A 23,482-nucleotide genomic window follows, 5' to 3' on the forward strand; every position below is an offset into this window, starting at 1 on the left:
TTATACAATTTTCAGAGACTATAAGTATAATCTATCAGGAAAATTTGATTTCCATGCTTTCCCTTTCACGTCGGTGACTTGGAGGTAATATTGTTTCTTGTCCGAAGATGAAATACAATAAAAAGGCTTGCATGATTATATATATATATATATATATATATATATATATATATATATATATATATATATTGTTCGGGCAGGAAATCTCGCTGGGAGGGGTCCCTAGCTCGAGCACATAGCTCCCCAATGAGTTAGCACTTTGGTTGGTTGTCGGGCTCCTGCTTGTTGAGATGCTGCAAGAGGAGGACAAAGTTAGTTCTGAAAAGTGCCTTTGTGGGACCTGAGGTGTAGGCCTTGAGGCTCACAATCAAAACTAACTAAGTGCTTAGGCGTGCCACTGCCATCTCAGTATGGCAGATGTAGAACACGTGTGTTTAAACCGATCACTTGCGCCCCAAGTTATTCTGATTTTTTGTTTATCAAATGATTGTCATAGATGTGTTAAGTCTACATTAAGTTCTTTTCTATGCCTTGAGATCAATGACTTTTAGTTGGTTATCTAGTATGCTTAAAGGGTGGGGGTCCATATCTGATCAAGTCATCAGTTTAATTCACATTTAGTCTTCTTATGACAGTAAAACCACTAAGTGAACCAGATCTGAGAACTGATGGGATTTTGGTTTATCAAAAGACTGGAAATGACTTAAATATATATTGAATACATCATAACACCAGATCTATAATCTTAAAGACAAAACAAAGAAAGTCGGGCAAGATTTCAGCTTGTCAGGCAATGTTTAAATGTCTTGCTGTCTCTTCTCTTTGTATTTACAGGGGGTTGAGTGCTAAAGCAGGATGAGTGGTGAACAAGTTTATATAAGAGAATCGATACTACAACATTTATAAAATGTAGCAGAGCTTTTACACTAGACAAAAGACGTCTCTTTAAGGGGGTCTAAGGCTAAAAGGAGGTCTAAGGCTAAAAGGGTGCAGAATTTAGACAAAGCACAGCTTTCTGGATATTTGTTTGACTGAGAGGCAAATTGTATGTTTGTTTGTTTGATTGGTTGAGTTTCCTTGTTTTTGGGCCCTCTTCCCCCTTTTATAGGCGAATTAACCCGAATGTACTACTGTTTCTGCTCTTACTCGAAAGCAACTGAAGGGTAGTGAATCATCAACATTTTTACATGTTCTGCCATTCAGAAAGTTGGGCTGGGAGTGTGTGGATTTCCATCGGTTGTCACTTCTCTTGTAAGCACCTAGCCTTTGCATTAAATGGGGAGCCGTCATATTGTCTTGAGATGGGTATCTGGGCTTAACTTTGGGCTTCGGGCAAAATCTCCTTTATTGAGCTCTTTTGGGTTTTCTTCCCTTGAAGTCCAAAGTTAAATATTAACCCAAACATATATATTACACTATATAGTCTAAACATCATGAAATACCCCAACCCTAAACCTAATGGATTTTATGAAGCCGGTGGTTTGGGTACATTAATCTAACCTAATTGCCCTACCACGTTCTAAACACAAAATTTGTTACAAAATATGATGATTACATTTATTGTCTCAAGCGGTAGAGTAGTTAACCTCACAGCGACGATCATCTTCCTCCCCAAATTCGGGTGTTTTTGTACTAAAAATGGTCTATATATAAATTTATAAAAGAACTTTACAATAAGTTTATTGAAATTGGCTCAGTATCTACGGAATCTCAACATCCGTACGTTAGAAAATGGATTAGAGCTCCTAGGAAATAAAATAGAATATATGATGATCCCTTTAAAGGGCCTTAGTGTGGGGAAGACTTTTCGCGGGGAATATAAGAAGACGAAGAGGAAAACTAAAAACTTAGAACTTCAAGGAGAGGGGCTGGGCAGGGAGAATAGTAAAAAACCGGAACCCAGAAGACGCGCGATGAAAAAGAAAACATTGTATTTTTCTTCGAAGTTTTTTCACATTTTCTTCTCGCGGCCTTACAGCCAAGTAGCATTTTCCGACCCCAAAAAACGATTGAAGGAAATAACCAAATTAAGGTAAATAAATTTTCTATAGCAACTTGGCAAACAAAAACATACTAGAAGAAAACAAAGGAAAATACAAAGAAATTAGGGAAAAATTAAGGAAGTATGGGAAACAAAATAAATTTAATACAGGACCAATTCTCAATGAGTATCTACTACAACGGTGCAAATGTATAATATGTTCAGGAAATAAACTTTTGGCGAAAATGTGCTGCAAAATTGACCAATTTTGCTTCATACTCACACTCAAATTTTTTAAGAATTAATATCTGTAGAGTTTAGACCAAAAATAAAATAAAAAACAAAACAAAACCAAAATGCGACTCCACTTTCTTGGTACTCTACTCAGCTCTCCACCTCCTTCCATTCTTACAAGCTTCTAGATTTAGATTTGTCTCAAATCACATGCCAACTAACCTGCCCAACTCAATTTTTATTTTTATTTTTGGAAATTCCAGTGCCTCTACTTTTGGTTTTCTAAATCTTACTTACTCCCATTATAATTGGAATTTTATATATTTATATAGATGCTTTGTCAAGATATGAGAGACATAGTAGTGATTCAAAAAAGATCATTAGGAGCCAAAGATATTTAGTATTTTAAATTGGTGTGACCACATTGCACATATAGGTAAGGTTTTTAACAGTTAAAAACTTTTTTGGTCATTGTGCTATGTTTAAAATTTATTTTGGTCACTGTATTTTATTTTCTGCTAATTTAGTTATTGTGTTATCACAAGTTAGCAATTCTAGTTCTTCTCAATCAAATGTTAAAAAAAATGCACGTGCAGGGGCAACTATGTATTTTCTCCTCAACTTCGCACTGGCTTAAAAACTCTGACCAGTTTGGTTCGTTTCACACAAGGAAGTGAAAATACTTCATTGTCTCTGCACCTGCATGTCACGTGCATTTTTTTAATGTCTGACTTGTGGTAGTGCAGTGACCAAATTGACAGAAAATAAAACGCAGTGATCAAAATAAATTTTAGAAATAAACACAACGACAAAAAAAATTTAATTTAATCCATTTTTAACAGTCCAGCCAGCTACCATGAAAGCTGACTGTCATAATTCAAAGGGTTTCCAAATGAAAAGGGTTAATATCACTTTAATTAGTTGATATAAAACTAAAACAAAAGTATTACTGGTTGAGAACCTTCCTTTCATGTTCTGTTCCGCAGACATTAGTTGCATTATGAGAGAGAGAGAGAGAGAGAGAGTATATCTCGCAGCCGGCTGATCCCTATGTACAGAAAGAATCATAGAAAGTTAGGCAACTACACACATTTTTCAAAGATGTCGATCATGAAAAATATTTGATAACAAATTCAGGGAGAACTTCCTGCTTAAATTATTAACCTAGAAATAAAGTTCGATCTCTTGCTAGCTAACCTTTCTGCTACGTACCCTTATTGCATTAAACTAAGCCTTATTAAAGTAAAAATGGTCACACCCTTAGCCCTTTAGGTGATACGTTCAGGGAAATGGTTAATGATTTTTACAAGCTCTTGTTTATTTTTATTTTTTAATATTTTCAGATATTTTTACAATCTTTTACTGCGCAGTAATAGAGTGTAAAAATTATATCTATGTATTTATTTATTTATTAATATCTATGTTTACAATGAACCTTTCCATGAAACAAGATATAAAAATAAAAATAAAAAGGAGAAGGGCATAAATTAACAAAATTCGGTCAAAGGCCGCATTGGTCCAAACATTAATTGATAATCTATTCGAATAGGTGGCCCCATTAGCATTATTTTAACAGTAATCTTGTTTTTCACTAAGATAATTGATAATTGCCAAGTGAAAATTGACATGAGTACCATGGTGAAGGGGACCAAAGATATATAAAGGGTGAGGAGGCTTTAGCGTCAGAGGCAGAAAACCAAAAACCCATTCTTAACAAAGGATGGGAAAAATGGTGCCTTCACAAGTGACATCTCTTGTGGTCACTCTCCTAGTGGCAATAGTCTCTCTCACATTGCCTTCAGACACTTCAGCTAACTACCCTTACACCTCTCCACCACCACCGGCCTCTCCTCCCTACCATTACAAGTCACCACCGCCTCCTTCTCCTTCTCCTCCAGTACACTACTCACCACCTAAGCATCCCTACCACCCTAAGTCACCACCACCTCCTGTGTACGCACCACCTAAGCACCCCTACCACTACAAGTCTCCACCACCACCAAAGAAGCCTTACCATTACAAGTCTCCACCACCTCCTTATCCTACTCCTTCTAAATACTCACCACCTAAGCACCCCTACCACTACAAGTCACCACCGCCACCACCAAAGAAGCCTTACCATTACAAGTCCCCACCACCTCCTTCTCCTACTCCCCCTAAATACTCACCACCTAAGCACCCCTACCACTACAAGTCACCACCACCACCCAAGAAGCCTTACCACTACAAGTCTCCACCACCACCACCTCCTCCAGTTCCCACACCATCTCCACCCAAGAAACCTTACCACTACACGTCTCCCCCACCACCCCCTCCAGTCTACAAGTCTCCTCCACCACCAGTTTACTCACCACCACCACCACCTAAGAAACCTTACAAGCCACCAACTCCTCCAGCAGTTCACCCACCACACGGTTACATCTATTCCTCACCCCCACCTCCTCACCACTACTAGATATTGAAAGCTTAATTGCACCAAGCTGGTAAGCTTCTCCATTCTATGTTATTATTCATTAATTAGTTAGTACTACTGTTGTCAATTTGGAAATCACCATACAACCAAATGCACACTCTGACAAAATAACATTCTCCTATAAATTCTAATTGACTAGTGTTTATTTCCTTTTTTGGCCAATAATCCTTATTGGTATATGCGTAATGTATTAGAAAAACTAACGAAAAGTCCAAAAAAACTTTAGTTTTAATGAAAAATGACAAATAAAGGTGTAGTGAATAGTATCAGGAAAAGGTAAAAATATGGTTTTTCGTTAAAAGTTATAGTACTGGAAGTGTTTCGTTAAAATTCCTTAATGTATTTCCAACATATCGTTATTACTCAATTAATATATTTTTTCTTGATATTAAGTAGTCGTGTGTAACAAATAGACCAATGACAGATACCTAACAAATAACAATAACATGTCTTTGCAGGTAAGGGAAGAAGAAAGGTCAGAATAAAGAAAGGAGCTGTTGAAGTCGAACAGCGCGCCTTATCACCACACAAAGAAGAAGAGAAAGAAAAAACGAGTCTCCAGACTCTCCACGCAGCTGCTGATGTAAAGTGTTTTATATATGCGATATCCGATAGAGATTCATGTTTTCCTTTCCTTGTATATTAGACAGTTGTAGCGCACTCATGTTCCATGTATTTTATTTCCTGTTTCTCCAAAGAGATGTTATATGTATGTTGTTTGTTTCAACCTTCCAATGGAGAGGTGATCATCATAATAATAAAATAAATACATTCCCCAACTTTTACTTAGTTTCTCACATATCTAATATGTTTTACTCTCTTAATTAAATTTCCAAAAATGTTATAGAAATCACGTATACTACATTGGTGTACCATTTATTCTCACAAGTAATGTATACATGTTACGTCTTAATGAGTTTATCTTATTGAATACTGATTGACTTGCTTACATTATATGGTAATAATGTGGTTTAAATATGTGGCATCGTCCTTAACATCACTCTAAATTTCCTGGTAATAATATATGCGAGCGGTGTTAACAAATCAAAGGATGAGAAAGAAGAAAAACTATTTGCAAATTCTTATTCTTAATATTTCATAAACACAAAATAAGAAGACTATGAATTGTTAAAATGCCTACTAAGTGATCTATTTTGTCAAATCATGTTAGTATTGTATTATTTTCTTCAATTAAGTGATCTATTTTTTTTCAATTTGTTTTCCATATTTCATGGCTTAAATTTGTGATTACTTTTTTAACATAAATGTCAAATACTTTTTCTAAAAGTTAAGGTTGTCTATTATTTATCCGTTGCTGGAAAAAAAGTTAAAGTGGTGATCTTATTGATAAAACTTAGTCCACTACACTATATATACAATTGTCTTCCAGTAGACCATCGTGGATTAAAAATCAAAAGGATTATCGAAACCCCCAAAAAATCTCACTAGTAGAAAGATTGTTCAAATTCTACAATGAACCACAAGAAGTCTAACTCACTAGGTCATTGCTGATTGACTATCATTTTATAGTGATCTGAGACCAATTTTTTTTTCTTCCAAATAAGTCATTACTAGGTTAAAGCAACGTTTTAAGTTTTAACTTAAATAGTTGTCTCAACAACGCTAGGGTTTGGAATTAGTAGTTTAGGTGACGACGGAGCTCTTTCTTTTCTTTATGTTATCCAAACTCTTTTTCTTTTGTCTTTTTTCTTATCAAGAAAATGTAGGTCTCTCTCCAATTTATGGATAACCAATCACAAACAAGTTCTAAGCAAAGAAAGGGTGATATAGTTTGAAGACAACGAAGAATTTCCCTAACGTTAAAGGTTTTGTTTGTTCGGTCACTAAACCCAAAAAAAATAAATAGAAAATTGAAGTGGGCAATGAATTGGTTTTCGATTTCCATTAAATTGGCACAACATTCGGCATTGTTATGCAAAAAGATACTTTTTCTTATCATTAGTTTTACACACACTCTAGTCTGTGGTATAAAATGAGCTAGGTTTGGTTGGAGAACAAGTCTAAGTGGTATCATCACTTACATTACCTGCCATGTGGGCTGGAGGGTTTCATTTGGTGCCATTACTCCTTTTTCTGTTCTATAATCCTTTTGGAACTGGAAGAGAAAGTGGAGGGGAAAAGGTAGTTTAGGCCAAAAAGGATATTAAGTTTATAAACCAGGAAAATGTCCAAGCAATTTTTTGGCAATGTGACTGTTTTCGAAATATAGAGTAGTTGTGGCAAAAAAGAAAAAGGAAAGGGGTAATTGTGCATACACATTGTACCAAAGTGTAAATTGACCCACAACTTGTCAAGGGACCAGAGCATTAAGTTTAGCTGCAAGTGCAAGGAGAAAGTTCTGGATTAGATAGACAATGGATTTGGTTTGGTTTAATTCCAAGTCATCGTTGGTGTTTCGTCTTCTATGTGGCCCAGCCGCCCAGGGAAAAGGATCATCGCCGGATTGTTTTCCTGGGGATCCCATGATCCCGACCGTTCATCGTACATCGTGCCAGAAATCATTTAAAATTTAAAATAAAATAAAAATAATACCTAATGAAAACTGACCGCACGATGTACGATAAATAGTCGGATCACGAAATCCCCAGCTGCCCATGACTAAAGTCCTTATTTGGCAGGTACTTATTGCAAGGTTAACTATGAGATTGGAGATGGATAAAGGGAGATCGTACATGGAGAACGGTTTGCAAAGTTTGTTTAGAGTGGATCCGGATCCATGACCGTTGGATCTCTAGTAATTGAATCTTTAGTTAAAGATTCAATGTCTCAATATCTATGCTATACATTTGTCTATACGATTTTCATTCATTGTGTATTACGTAATATTCTTGACCCTCTTATATGTGACTTCGGCCGACTTCTATCCCCAATATTGTTGTGTAATAACTTGATGAACTAGCCAATGCTTACGCCATCTTCAATGGAGAGGGCTAAATGTAAAAAAATTAAAAAATAGTTTGATTTGTTCAAAAACTCATTTCCAACCAATGTATGAGTTATAATTCCCACTATGCCATTATTTGGCTGGTGCCCCATTCTTAGCCCATTTTTTGAGGCCCAGCTCCTCAGTTATACCATCTACAATAGAGAGGGCTAAATGTCTAAAAGCTAAAAAATGGCTAGATTTACTCAAAAACTCATCTCCAACTGATGACTTGGCTATAATTCTATGGATTCAACGGTTAGATTTGGAAACATCCAATGGTTAGTTATTTAAATTAACCAATAAATTAAAGTATAAACTTAAAACTAATAAATTATTAGGGAGGCTATGTTTTAGCTCATTCGGTTGGAGATGGTATATGAGTATGACCTGACACTATTCATTTAAAAATAATTTTTTGTTGGGCTATATTATTGGACGGGGCTATGTCTAGTCCCTTTGGTTGGATATGACCTTATAATAATTAATTCAAATTCAATAGTTAAATTTGAAAATATCCAACAAAACATTCAACAGTAATTTAATTAGTTAATCAATAATTTTAAGTATAAACTCATAACTAATAAATTATTGAGAGAGTTATGTTTAGTCTTTTCGATTGAAAATAGTATAATAGGATGGCCTGATACTGTTTATTAAAAAAAAATTTATTTGATTATAATTATGAATGAAGTTATTTTTAGCTATTTAGGTTGGAGATGACAGTACAAGTATGCAAATTTTTGAAATGTGAGTTGTCCGTTCACTACGGAAACAAAGATCGAAACCCTTCATGTACCGAGGGTTCCACTCCTTGAATCAGAACAAAAGTGCTTTGAAAAAATCCCTTTAATTATGTCCAAGTTTGGATAAAATTTGTGCATGCATTGGCATGCACTCACTGACTGATCTCGTTGTCTTGAAGGGTAAGAGAGGCAAATTCCAGAATAACCCACGAGGCACTGTATGCAGCATGTCAATTACATCAACTCATCAAGCGTTCAATCTCTTCATGGCATCTCAAAGCATATGCCTAACTTCTTTGAAATATGCTCAACATTTAACATTTTGTAATCCAAAAAGAGAGTAAGATACAGATGATTGAGGGAAAAAAAAGTAAGTGCGAGATGCATGCATTGATAAAAAGGAGAAAGATGCATGGAGAACTGGTTTTTTTAATTTTTTTTTACTTTTTTTTTTTTACAAACAATAGAGATGATTGAGGTAAAAAAGTAAGAGCGAGATGCATGCATTGATAAAAAGGAGAAACATGCATGGAGAACGGTTTTTTATTTTTTATTTTTATTTTTTTACAAACAATAATATTAGAGTGGATTAAGTTATTAGTTGTTAGGAGAGAGAATGATCAATAAGAATCAAACTAGCATCAGGATGTATAAGATAATTGTTTTTTGAAATTGCAGTAAAACGTCACATGCCATAATAAAAAAAAATAAAAAAACTTATTGTTCCTTGTATGATATGGATTGCAATCTCAATATCGTTCTTAATGGAACGGCCACAATTAGTTGTTCAGGACATAAACAATATGTATTGTCTTTATATTTAGGAAATTGGCTCTGTTAGCCTTATTACAAACCCAACAATTAAAAATACTCCCAAATTATAATCTCTATTAGCCCTCTTTTCCTTAAATACCACTAACTTGAAAGATGAACTGTTATTCTATGTCTCGACGTTGGATCTCGATGGCATCCAAAAGGGCCTCTCAACTCCCTTCCGACTGTATCTCGACTGAATCACGACGGCATCTCAACGGCACAGAACTGAATTACCCTTATATTTATGAGTTGATCAGACACTCCAATTAAATAAAAATAACTATAATTATGTCAAAATTATTTAGTCAGTCTCACGTATATATAATTAATTCATCAAACACATAAACAAAAAAGTTCTTGTATGTATGCTATACTTTGATTTGTCTCAACAAGAAATGACTCAGTCATCTTTTTATCTATGTCCATTGAGTTTATGGAGGGCAACATATTGAGATCTCAAAAATCTTATTCTCATACAACACACTTTTTTTTTTGAACAAACGATATTATCTACACTAAGGGAAAATGGGTGGCCTAAACCTCACAATGGGCTAGCAATAATGTGGTTCAAATTCACATTTGGCGAGAATCAAACCTAAGACCTCTCACTGACAAGTGAAGAAGAATATCACTAGACCGTAGTCCTAAAAAAAATATAGATCTTATAGTCTTGCAGTGTTTTAGATTAGCTAAAACGTTGGTATCCATATTAACTTACCAAAAAAAATATGTTGAATTTGCTACACCTGGAATTTGTAGCAGATTTGTCATTTTATAAAGGGGTTTTTAACTCATTTAAAAAAAAAGAAGGGGTTTTTAACTTTAATTCTTAAAAAAAATTGAAATTTAATAAAAATCGGATGTTAGATTACATATTAATTATTGTCCTTTAATGTGTTATTAACTCAAATTAATTAATGTGTATTTTATTCAATATCTCACATTAAATATTTGAATTTATGAAAATGAAAATTATAATAAAATATAATTAATATATCAAAATTAGAAAGAAAAAGAGAAATAATTAAAACATCAAAATATAATTAATAAATGAAGTAATTAACATATCAAGAGACTAAAATTAGATTTTAATTTTACTCATGTTTTTAATTTAAAGTTATTTTTATCAAAAATTAAAATGAAGTTTCCTATTTTGTAAATTACAACGATGAAAAATGACGCGTTGCACGTAAGAAACAACATCTATATTTTCTCTTTTGTTTAATATGCCATCAAACATATCCATCACATTTTAAATTTTGTGGAAGTCCCTCTCTCACATTGATAAAGTCTGGTTTGTGTTGGACAGCTGTCCAACAGACGACCCAAAAATCTTCCAAAAACCAACAAACATTTCTGACCAGTCATGTATACGTATGCATGGACCCAATGGCATATAATCAAAAATTTTAAATAATGGGATCGTAATGTCAGCTTAAAAAAAAGTTTCATTAAGCTATTTCATCGAACATTTAGTAAGCAATTGTCAATTCTTGTCAACAATGCCAAAAGTTTATGTTAAAATATATCAACTACGATAATTTGTAGAGGCTTGTCGAGAGTGATGTAGGATACTACGAAGTAATATTGAGAACTCTTAAAGCTTTTCAACTAAAGTATTTTATATAAAAAGAAAGAAAAGAAAAACAAATATGATAGAAGAAAATAGAAGAAGTAAGAAGATGAGGTTGTAAGTTAGTTTGCTTTAGCTATTTATAATGGTCAAATAAAATATACAAACAAATATACATGAGATTTTTAAAGTTGTTGAGATCAAGGATAATCAATGATCCCATTCTAGTTTTGCCATTGCATGTGCTGGATAGGGATATGGCTAAAATATAATTCTATTAATTGCGTTTTGGGACTTTGTCTAACAACTTGGCTCTCTCTTGACTTGGATGCCATGGATGGCTCATGCAGTTTACTAAAACTAGTAATGTACAATTTTCAGAGACTATTAATTATCATCTATCAGGAAAATTTGATTTCCATGCTTGCCCTTTCACGTCGGTGACTTGGAGATAATATTGTTTCTTGTCCGGAGATGAAATAAAATAAAAAGACTTGCACGATCATACTGCATTATATATATTACACTATATAGTCTATGTTGGGAGTTATATATTAGTTAAAGTATAAATAGTAGTCTGTTATCCTATATTGATGAAGTGCATATGTAATACAAATTGTAATTCCTATATATACTCCATTTTGGAGATTAATGAATATATGAGAAATTCTCAAATATTATCATATATATTTTTGGTATTTACCATGTTTAGTTTAATATAGCATCAAAGCAGTTCGCTCTTGGTGACCTGTGTGCTTTAATTTTGTGCCCCACATTTGTCATGATTTCCTTCGTCTTGAAAAAAAAAAGGAAAGTAAATAGTGTTGCACTACAGTACAAACAGTGCGTAAACAGTGGTATGCTACAGTGTTCATGAACAATATTTTGCTACAGTGCCATTAACAGTGATCTACTACATCACTTGAACAGTGATGTGCTACAGTATTATGGTAAATTGTTTTCATTCCGCTGCCTATCTTTTGTGCCTTTATTGTTTGTGATTTAATTCAATGGCTCAGTATAATCATAATGTTGTTATGCATCTTGGTGGAACAAATAAATGGATAATTGATACTGGGACCACTAATCATGTGACTAGTGACCCTAGAATGTTTGATGAGTTATGTGACTATATTCTTGATCCGTATATTACTAGTGCAAATGGAGCACATTCCCCCGTGAATGTTGAAGGCATTATCTCTCTTACTTCGACCTTATCACTGGTCCATACTTTACTTGTTCCTGATGTTAAGTGCAATCTTTTGTCGGTAGAAAAACTACTTGATACTTTATATTGTTTTGCTCACTTCTACCCTACGTATTGTTATTTTCAAGACATTCAAACTCAGAAAGTAATTGGTCATGGTAAAAGAATAGAGGGTTGTACATCTTGACTATGGAGGATACTGTTGTTTCCGGTTCAAATAATCATCAAGTTTTAAGTGCTAAAGTGGATGACATACATCAAATTTGGTTGTGGCATTGGCGATTAGGACGTCTATCATTCAGTTATATGAAGCATCTATTTCCTGCTTTGTTTCGCATTTGTAGTGATTCATAATTCAAGTGTGAAGCATGTGTCATGGTTAAGAGTCATCGTGCTTCCTTTCCCATAAGTGATTCTAAAGCTACTTTGCCATTTGATTTAATACATTCTGATGTGTGAGGTCCGGCAAATGTTACTTCTAATGAATTTCGTTGGTTTGTTACTTTTATTGATGATTGTACTCGATTAACTTAGGTGTTATTGATGAAGAATAAGAGTGATGTTCATTTGCTTCTTCAAGAATTTTGTGCAATGGTGTATACTCAGTTTCAGACCAAAGTTAAGGTCTTCAGGTTTGATAATGGAGGAGAATATGTGAATCACACTTTGACATGCTTTTTTCGTGATCAGGGTATTATTCACCAGACGACTACTCTGTTTACACCCCAACAAAATGGTGTGTCAGAACAGAAGAATCGTCAAATAATGGAGGTTGCTCACTCATTGATGTTGGATAAATGTGTTCCTAATCATTTATGGGGTCATGTTGTTTTGGCTGTTGTATATTTGATAAATCGTGTTCTAAGTAGGGTTCTTGATTTTCAGACACCACTTGATGTGTTACAAAAGCATGTTTATCTTGTTTCTGTATCAAAACTTCCTTCGAAGGTGTTTGGGTGTATTGCGTATGTGTATGTCTACTCTTATCAGCGGAGTAAACTTGATGCATGTGTTCTTCGATGTGTATTTAGTAGGTATGCTAACAATCAGAAAGGCTATAAGTGTTATCATCCTCCGACTCAGAAAACTTATATTACCATGGATGTCACCTTCCACGAGGAAGTTTCGTATTTTGTGAAGCCCTCTTCCGACTCTCCACTTCAGGGGAAAAAAGGGAGTGAAGTGCATATTTGAAGAGATGGTATGGATGATGTGTTACAGGCAGAGTTGGGGATAGAACCTATTATGTTGCGTGATACTGATCAGTCGGTTATAGATAGTGATCTGTCACCTATTATTCCTAAAACTATTTTTACTGACGACAGATTAGATGTGCCCAACGAGTTGCTTGTCAGTATGTCTGACGAATTACTTTCTGATGACCGATTGCTTGCTTCTGGTATGTCTAACGAGCTGCCTGATGATGGTTAGTTCAGTGATGGTTCATCCAGTGATGATTCTTTTAACAATTTGGTACAAGATAATGACATACATGAGTTAAATTCTGACGATTCTTCTATTTATTAGTTGCCTCCACGAGCTAATCGTGGAAAACCTAAGGTACAATATGAGCCTGATATGCATGCCAAATCCAAATATCCTATCAACAATTATGTGTTTACTCATCGTTTGTCCAAACCATTTTCATCTTACATATGTCAGCTATCTAGTGTATCAATTCCAACAAAATTGCACGATGCCTTGTCTGACCCTAAGTGGGTTAATGCCATGAGAGTTGAGATGGAAGCCTTGGAAAAGAATTCTACTTGGGATTTGGTTCATTTACCAAATGGGAAGAAAGCTGTTGGATGTAGATGGGTGTTCACTATTAAGCACAAAGCAGATGGTTCTATTGACCGGTATAAAGCCATATTAGTTGCTAAGGATTATACTCAAACCTATAGGGTGGACTATCAGGAGATTTTTGCTCTTGTTGCCAAACTTAATACTGTGTGTGTTCTTCTGTCCTTAGTAGCAAACCAGGATTGGCCTCTGTTGCAGTTTGATGTTAAGAATGATTTCCTTCATGGTGATCTCAAGGAGGAAATTTATATGGATCTCCCACTTAGTATTAGAACATCTCCTGAAAAATGTGTTGTATGCAAGTTGCAAAAAGCTTTGTATAGTTTGAAACAATCTCTTAGAGTGTGGTTTTGGAGGTTTACAAGTTCAATGAAGAAGTTTGGGTATGTCCAGAGTCATTCAAATCATACTTTGTTTCTAAATTGTTTCTAAAGCCACAAAATGGTAAGCTAACTGCATTGATTATTTATGTTGATGACATGTTAGTGACTAGTGATGATCAAAAGGAGATACAACGCCTTAAAAAAGTACCTAGCTAGTGAATTTGAGATGAAAGAATTGGGTGAATTGAAGTATTTTCTTGGAATCGAGGTTGCACAATCCAAGCATGGTATTTTTCTGTCTCAACAGAAGTATGTTCTTGATTTGTTAGTTGAAACAAATCTGTTAGATTGCAAACTTATTGATACTCTGATTGAGCAAAATCATCATCTGGGCTTATTTCCGAATCAAGTTCCTACTCATAAGGAACGGTATCAGAGGCTTGTGGGGAAATTAATTTATTTGTCTCACACTTGCCCTGACATTGCTTATGCAGTTAGTGTAGTAAGTCAGTTTATGCACTCACCTAGTGAAGCTCATATGGATGAAATAGTCCGTATTTTGAGGTGCTTGAAGATGGCTCCTGGCAGAGGCTTGGTTTTCTCCAAGAATGGTCATTTGAATGTCGAAGGGTATACAGATGCAGATTGGACAAGTTCTATCACTGATTGGCGGGTGGTAATCTAGTTACTTGGAGAAGTAGAAACAAAAAATGGTGGCTAGGTCAAGTGCTGAAGCTGAGTTTCGTGGTATGTCTCATGGTGTATGTGAGTTGTTGTGGTTAAAAAAATTGTTGAGAGATCTTGGATTTAAACCCAATGGTGCTATGAAACTCCATTGTGATAACAAGGCTGCTATTGAGATTGCTCATAATCCAGTGCAACATAATCAAACAAAACATGTGGAGATTGATCAACATTTCATCAAGGAAAATTTGGATGCTGGAATTATTATGTTTCCGTTTGTGAGATCTGAAGATCAACTCGCTGATGTACTTACTAAGATTGTGTCTAATAGTGTGTTTTCCAACTCGCTTGACAAGTTGGGCATGCATGACATCTTTGCTCCAACTTGAGGGGGAATTTTACGAGTTATATATTAGTTAAAGTGTAAATAGTAGTCTGTTGTCCTACATTGATGAAGTACATATGTAATACTAATTGTAACTCCTATATATACTCCACTTTGGAGATTAATAAATATATAAGAAATTCCCAAATATTGTCATATAAATTTTTGGTATTTACCATGTTTAGTTTAATAGTCTAAACATCAGGAAATACACCAACCCTAAACCTAATGGATTTTATGAAGCCGCTGGTTTGGGTACACATTAATCTAACCTAATTGCTCTACCACATTCTAAACACAAAATTTGTTATAAATAGGATGATTAAATTTATTTTCTCAAGCGGTAGAGTAGTGAACCTCACAGCGACGACAATCTTCCACCCCCAAATTCGGGTTTTTTTGTACTAAAATGGTCTTTTATGTATAAGAACTTTACGATAAGTTTATTAAAATTGGCTCTGTATCTACGAAATCTCAACATCCATACGTTACAAAATGGATTAGAACTCCTAGGAAATAAAATAGAACATATGATGATCCCTTTAAAGGGCCTTATAATGGGGAAGACTTCTCACAGAATATAAGAAGACGAAGAGGAAAACTAAAAACTTAGAACTTCAAGGAGATGGACTGGAGCAGGGAGAATGGCAAAGAACCGGAACCCAGAAGACCCGCAACGAAAAAGAAAACACTGTACTTTTTTTAGACATTTTTTCACATTTCTTCTCGGCCTTACAGCCAAGTAGCATTTTCCGACCCCAAATAAAGATAGAAGGAAAAAACCAAATTAAGGTAAATAAATTTTCTATAGCAACTTGGCAAACAAAAACATACTAGAAGAAAACAAGGAAAATACAAAGAAATTAAGGAAGTATGGGAAACAAAATAAATTTAATACGGGACCAACGACAACGGTGCAAATGTATATTGTTCAGGAAATAAACTTTTAGCGAAAATGTGCTGCAAAATTGACCAATTTTGCTTCATATTCACACTCAATTTTTTTAAGAATTAATATCTGTAGAGTTTAGACCAAAAATAAAATAAAAAACAAAACCAAAATGCTACTCCACTTTCTTGGTACTTAACTCAGCTCTCCACCTCCTTCCAATCTTACAAGCTTCTAGATTTAGATTTGTCTCAAATCACATGCCAACTAACCTGCCCAGCTCAATTTTATTTTTTCTTTGGAAATTCCAGTGCGTCTCTACTTTTGTTTTTCTAAATCTTACTTACTCCCATTATAATTGGAATTTTATATATTTATATGGATGCTTTGTCAAGATATGAGAGAAATAGTAGTGATTCAAAAAGATGATTAGGAGCCAAAAATATTTATTATTTTAGATTGGTGTTTATGTTTAAAATTTATTTTGGTCACTGTATTTTATTTTCTGCTAATTTAGTTACTGTGTTATCATAAGTTAGCAATCTTAGTCATTCTCAATCAAACGTTAAAAAAAACGCACATGACATGCAAGTGCAGGGGTAACTATGTAAGTGAAAATATATCTTTGCCCCTGCACGAAACTGTCACGTGCATTTTTTTAGCGGTTGACTTATGGTAACGCAGTGACCAATTTGGCAGAAAATAAAACACAATGACCAAAATAAATTTTAGAAATACACACAGCGACCAAAAACGTTTTAATTTAACCCATTTTTAACAGTCCAGCCAGCTACCATGAAAGCTACAACATGAAAGCTGACTGTCAAAATTTTGTTTAAAAATTCATACACAATAATCGTCATAAGAACGTGCAATAGGTACTTTGAATTCTTAAATATACTGCATGGTTACCCTTTCCTTTTGTTTTATACAGAGAAATCTTGACAGGCAGTCAAAAGCAAAATTATGTTCTTCTAGTGATATCTGTGTGCTAAAAAGGAAGTACGTAGCTACGTTCAGTCTTCACCTAACACCCTTATTTGCACCTAAAAGATGTGGATAACAAAGATTTTGACCAAAATAACATTGACAAGTACTTGCCAAAGGATCACGGAACCTATGATTGTAAAAGATATACGTGTTGGGCCTGACCGACGTTAATTAGTTGTTCATATTGATTTGAGAAATTTGATTGAATGAGGATTAACAAATCACAATTGCTAAAATATTAAAATGTATTAACTGCGACATATTGGTTAAATAATTATTGCACATCGAAAAAATATTGACGAGTAATTATGAATTTTTATTTTCATTATTTCAAACATTTTTCTATTAGGAAAGCTAAAGAAAATGATTTAAAAACTTTGAATTTTAATGATATGTACCAAATGAAAGATAAAATAAATAGTACCAGAATTAACATTTTAATATAAAAATATTATTTTTCTTTAAAATGAACACCAAGAACTTTTCGTTAAAATTTCATTTTCTATTTGGCATCAACTTTTGGTTTAAAGATACTATATAACCCTCACAAAAGAAAAAGCATGGTGTACTAGCAGCTAAAAGACATAAAAAAAGGTTAATCTTAATTTATTATTCTAAAGTTTCTTAGTTTTGGTATATAAAGTTTTTTTTATTCTAGAGTGGTACATAAAGTTATAATTTTGGAATTCTTTCATACATCAATTAAGGTTGCTGTTAAATTTATCATTAACTGATGATATGACATTTACGTGGACAATGACTGGACGACACGTAGATATTAAATATTAAAATTTAAATTAATAAAATAATAAAAATTAAAAAAAAAAAATTTGGGCGTCTTCTCCCTCACCCCTTCTGACCCCCCCCCCCTTCTCTCCTCTGCACCCACGCTTCCCCCTCCCTCTTCGACTCCACCCAACGCTGCACTCCGAGGATTGTTGCCATCCTTTCAAGCCCAATTTCGCCCCCAAATAGGCCCGGGCAGTACTTGGCCATAAACTTCAAGTCGTAGACCCTCTCGAACAAACGACCTGCCATCTTTGCGAACTCAGTGGGGGAGCTGAGGATGGTCTTCCTCGTCACCAGCTTCATTACATAGGCCGAGTCGTAGAGGCCGTGGAAGCTCACCCATACGAGCTGCCCCCTGTGCACCCTTAAAATCTCAACGAAACCCTCCACAAAAATATCCGAATCAATGCCGAACTTCCCAAATTTCTCGAGATCCAAGCCATTCGCTTTGAGGAGGGCAATGGATTCTGGAACATGGGGGTCGGTTTCCTCGTCAAAACCCCGAAAGTTGAACTCCCAGGTGCCGCCGACGTTGCCGCGGTCGTCGAACAGGGTGATACCCACTTGGATGAGATTGAGAGAATCGACATTAAGGGCGATATCTTGGTAACGGAGGCCCTTGGAAGTGCCTCTGGGGGTGTTGCGGAGGAACCCCGGAAATTCGGTGTCGAACGAGACGATCGGAAAACGGCAGAGACACCGATCGACGGAGGGAAGGGGAAAGGTGGGTGCGAAGGAGAGAACGGGAGGGGGGTCGGAAGGGGTGAGGGAGAAGATGCCCAAATTTTTTTATTTATTTAATTTTTTTAGTTTTTATTATTTTATTTTTTAATATGCACGTGTCATCATGTCATTGTCCACGTGGATAGCACATCATTAGTTAACAGTAAATTTAAAGGTAACCTTAATGAATGTATAAAATTGTTCCAAAATTATAACTTGATGTACCACTTTGAAATGAAAAAAACTTTATTTACCAAATATTGAAAACAAAAAAACTTTAAGATAATAAACTAATATTAATCCTAAAAAAACACTAAAGGAAAGGGTGAAAGAAAAAATTATTAGTTTGTGCTGTTCTCATGGTAATAGTGGTTTTTGTATTGTACGATCATGTGTTACATTTTATGCATTATTATGTGGATGAATGAATAAGTTATTTACATCGCATGTCATAGGGTGAATATTACATTAAAAAATTCTTCATTCTTGTTATTCGTCAAATTAATGGTTGTGCATTTGTATGAGGACCTAGATCTGTAAAGGATGCAGATCTTCACTCGTTGAAGGCCATCCCTATCTATCTACTACTACTCTTTGGAAAATAATTGACTACAGATGATTGTACAAAAAAATAATTAATATTATCTGAACAGCTCACCATGCATGTTCAGTAAAGTAAAGCGGATTTGTTTATTCATTGTCCGGTTCAAACTTGGGGAGCATTTTCTCATTCTTGCGGTGATCAGAATAATGTGATTTTAGTCCAGTTAAACATGCTTAATTATGCATTTAAGCATCTTTTATTTATTTGCTTTCATTATTTTTTCCTTCTTAACGTGTTGTTATTGTCTGGAACAACAAGTAAGAAAAATCTAGCTAGTTAGCATTCACCGCATCACCGCATAAAGAAAGATTATTCATATTTGGAAATGAATAATTAATTAAAAATCTGTATTATTAAGGCAAATGGGCACTTAATATTTGTATCTTAAACCTTCCGAGTCGGATATTCGAGTAAATTAGTTAAAAAGCTATGCAAAATGTGAATGTGACAGACTACGTAGTAAAGTTTGGGTTAAGAGAGAGAGAGAGAGTATTTCGCAGCCGGCTGGTCCCTATGTACGGGAAGAATCATAGAAAGTTAGGCAACTACACACATTTTTCAAAGATGTCGATCATGAAAAATATTTGATAACAAATTCAGGGAGGACATCCTGCTTAAATTATTAACCTAGAAATAAAGTTCGATCTCTTGCTTTAACTTTTCTGCTACGTAGTCTTATTGCATTAAACAAAGCCTTATTAAAGTAAAGATGGTCACACCCTTAGCCCTTTAGGTGATACGTTCAGGGAAATGGTTAATGTTTTTACAAGCTCTTGTTTATTTTTATTTTTTAATATTTTCAGATATTTTTACAATCTTTTACTGCGCAGTAATAGAGTGTAAAAATCATATCTATGTATTTATTTATTATTAACTATGTTTACAATGAACCTTCTATTCCATGAAACAAGATATAAAAATAAAAATAAAAAGGAGAAGGGCATAAATTAACAAAATTCGGTCAAAGGCCGCATTGGTCCAAACATTAATTGATAATCTATGACATATAGTCTGGCCCCATTAGCATTATTTTAACAGTAATATTGTTTTTTTACTAAGATAATTAATAATTGCCAAGTGAAATTTGGCATGAGTACCATTGTGAAGGGTAAAAACCAAAGCTATATAAAGGGTGAGGAGGCTTAGCTTCAGAGGCAGACAACCAAAACCCCATTCTTAACGAAGGATGGGAAAAATGGTGCCTTCACAAGTGACCTCTCTTGTGGTCACTCTCCTAGTGGCAATAGTCTCTCTCACATTGCCTTCAGAAACTTCAGCTAACTACCCTTACACCTCTCCACCGCCACCGGCCTCTCCTCCCTACCATTACAAGTCACCACCGCCTCCTTCTCCTTCTCCTCCAGTGCACTACTCACCACCTAAGCATCCCTACCACCCTAAGTCACCACCACCTCCTGTGTACGCACCACCTAAGCATCCCTACCACCCTAAGTCACCACCACCTCCTGTGTACCCACCACCTAAGCATCCCTACCACCCCAAGTCACCACCACCATCACCAAAGCCTTACCACTACAAATCCCCACCACCACCTCCTGCTCCAGTGCACTCACCACCCCCACCTAAGGAGCCATACCACTACAAGTCCCCACCACCACCACCCAAGAAGCCCTACCACTACAAATCTCCCCCACCACCTCCTCCTCCAGTTCACTCACCACCACCACCCAAGGAGCCTTACCACTACAAATCTCCACCACCACCACCCAAGAAACCTTACTATTACAAGTCTCCTCCACCACCACCAAAGAAGCCTTACCACTACATGTCTCCTCCCCCACCGGTGTACTCACCACCTCCACCAGTGCACTCACACCCACCACCAAAAAAGCCTTACCATTACAAATCTCCTCCCCCGCCAGTATATTCACCAGCTCCACCAGTGCACTCAACCCCACCACCAAAGAAGCCCTACCATTACAAATCCCCACCACCACCACCACCACACAAGAAGCCTTATTACCCTGTTCACTCACCACCTCCACCTAAGAAGCCTTACCACTACAAGTCCCCACCACCACCTTCTCCTACTCCTCCTAAATACTCACCACCTAAGCACCCCTACCACTACAAGTCTCCACCACCACCACCAAAGAAGCCTTACCATTACAAGTCCCCACCACCTCCTTCTCCTACTCCCCCTAAATACTCACCACCTAAGCACCCCTACCACTACAAGTCACCACCACCACCACCCAAGAAGCCTTACCACTACAAGTCTCCACCACCACCACCTCCTCCAGTTCCCACACCATCTCCACCCAAGAAACCTTACCACTACAAGTCTCCCCCACCACCCCCTCCAGTCTACAAGTCTCCTCCACCACCAGTTTACTCACCACCACCACCACCTAAGAAACCTTACAAGCCACCAACTCCTCCAGCAGTTCACCCACCACACGGTTACATCTATTCCTCACCCCCACCTCCTCACCACTACTAGATATTGAAAGTTTAATTGCATCAAGCTGGTAAGCTTCTCCATTCTATGCTATTATTCATTAATTAGTTAGTACTACTGTTGTCAATTTGGAAATCACCATACAACCAAATGCACACTCTGACGAAATAACATATAAATTATAATTGAATAGTCTTTATTTCCATTTTTGGCTAATAATCCTTATTAGCATATGGATAATGTATTTCCAACATATCGTTATTATTCAATTAATATTTCTTTTTCTTTAAATTCAGTAGCCGTGTGTAACAAATAGACCAATGGCAGAGACCCAACAAATAACAATAATATGTCTTTGCAGGTAAGGGAAGAAGAAAGGTCAGAATAAAGAGGGGCTGTTGAAGTCGAACAGCGCGCCTTATTACCACACAAAGAAGAAGAGAGAGAAAAAAACGAGTCTCCACGCAGCTGCTGATGTGACGTGTTTTATGTATGCGATATTCGATAGAGGTTCATATTCTCCTTTCCTTGGAATATTAGACAGTTGTAGGGCACTCATGTTCCATGTATTTTATTTCCTGTTTCTCAAAAGAGATGGTATATGTATGTTGTTTGTTTCAACCTTCTAATGGAGAGGTGATCACCATAATAATAAAATAAATACATTCCCCAAATTTTACTTAATTTCTCATATATCTGATATGTTTTACTCTCTTAATTAAAGTTCCTAATAATGTTATAAAAACCACGTATATCACATTGGTGTACCATTTATTCTCACAAGTAATGTCAAGTCAATTAATGAGTTTATCTCATTAAATATTAATTGACTTGCTTACATTATATGGTAATAATGTGGTGTAAATATGTCGCATCGTCCTTAACATCACTCTAAATTTCTTGGTAATAATATATGCGAGCAGTGTTAACAAATCAAAGGATGAGAAAGAAGAAAAACTATTTGCAAATTCTTATTCTTAATATTTCATAAACACAAAATAAAGAACTATGAATTGTTCAAATGCATACTAAGTGATCTATTTTGGCAAATCATCTTAGTATTGTATTATTTTCTTCAATTAAGTGATCTATTTTTTTTCAATTTGTTTTCCATATTTCATGGCTTAAATTTGTGATTACTTTTTCAACATAAATGTCAAATACTTTTTCTAAAAGTTAATGTTGTCTATTATTTATCCGTTGCTGGGAAAAATAGTTAAAGTGGTAATCTTATTGATAAAACTTAGTTCACTACACTATATATACAATTGTCTTCCGGTAGACCATCATGGATAAAAAATCAAAAGGATTATCGAAACCCCAAAAAATTCTCACTAGTAGAAAGATTGTTCAAATTCTACAATGAACCACAAGAAGTCTAACTCACTTGCTTGGTCATTGCTGATTGACTATCATTACTAGGTTAAAGCAACATTTTAAGTTTTAACCTAAATAGGATCTCAACAAGCTAGGGTTTGAGATTAGTGTTTTAGGTGACAACAGAGCTCTTTCCTTTCTTTATGTTATCCAAACTCTTTTTCTTTTTTCATTTTTATCAAGAAACTGTAGGTCTCAATCAAATTTATGGATTATGGATTTTAGTTATGTATTCTTAGTGTGGAAATTTGACTATAAAATACGTTGACACTTGTCCTTTAAACTAATGCAACCGAACAAACTTGTAGTTAACAATTTTATTAAGAGAGATTATATTCACACACTTCAAATTACTTATGTCACACCTTTCTAATTTTTTAATATTTTCTACACACCACTAACACTTGAAAGAAAAAATATTAAAAAAATTAAAAGAGTGTGGGGCAAGTAATTTGGGGTGTGTGAATATAATCTCTCTTTCATTAAATCATAACATGGTGGAGTGAGTAAGTGATGAGG

General features: G+C 35.3%; 1 protein-coding gene and 1 long non-coding RNA gene across 4 annotated transcripts; one reads left to right on the forward strand and one right to left on the reverse strand.

Moving 5' to 3' along the window:
- The first annotated feature begins 3,891 nt into the window (after positions 1–3,891).
- LOC126584814 (extensin-2-like) lies at positions 3,892–22,260 on the forward strand. Of its 3 annotated transcripts, XM_050249169.1 has the most exons (4): positions 3,893–4,179; positions 20,544–20,594; positions 20,646–21,656; positions 21,948–22,260. In XM_050249169.1, exons 1-3 carry the CDS (start codon positions 3,936–3,938, stop codon positions 21,626–21,628), a joined length of 1,278 nt encoding a protein of 425 aa, XP_050105126.1. In that variant the 5' UTR covers positions 3,893–3,935; the 3' UTR covers positions 21,629–21,656; positions 21,948–22,260. The 3 variants fall into 3 exon arrangements, with proteins under 3 accessions (XP_050105125.1, XP_050105126.1, XP_050105123.1); XM_050249168.1 differs by having other exon boundaries at positions 3,892–4,179; positions 20,544–21,656; positions 21,883–22,260; XM_050249166.1 differs by having other exon boundaries at positions 3,894–4,179; positions 20,544–21,656.
- Positions 20,334–21,355, reverse strand: LOC126584815 (uncharacterized). Its single transcript, XR_007610125.1, has 2 exons — positions 21,207–21,355; positions 20,334–20,717 (listed from the first exon to the last, which is right to left on the reverse strand). It is a non-coding gene; the product is annotated as an uncharacterized LOC126584815 (long non-coding RNA).
- Positions 22,261–23,482: the final 1,222 nt, after the last annotated feature.

Source organism: Malus sylvestris, chromosome 10, assembly GCF_916048215.2.
Source record: "Malus sylvestris chromosome 10, drMalSylv7.2, whole genome shotgun sequence".
NCBI classification, from domain to species: Eukaryota; Viridiplantae; Streptophyta; class Magnoliopsida; order Rosales; family Rosaceae; genus Malus; species Malus sylvestris.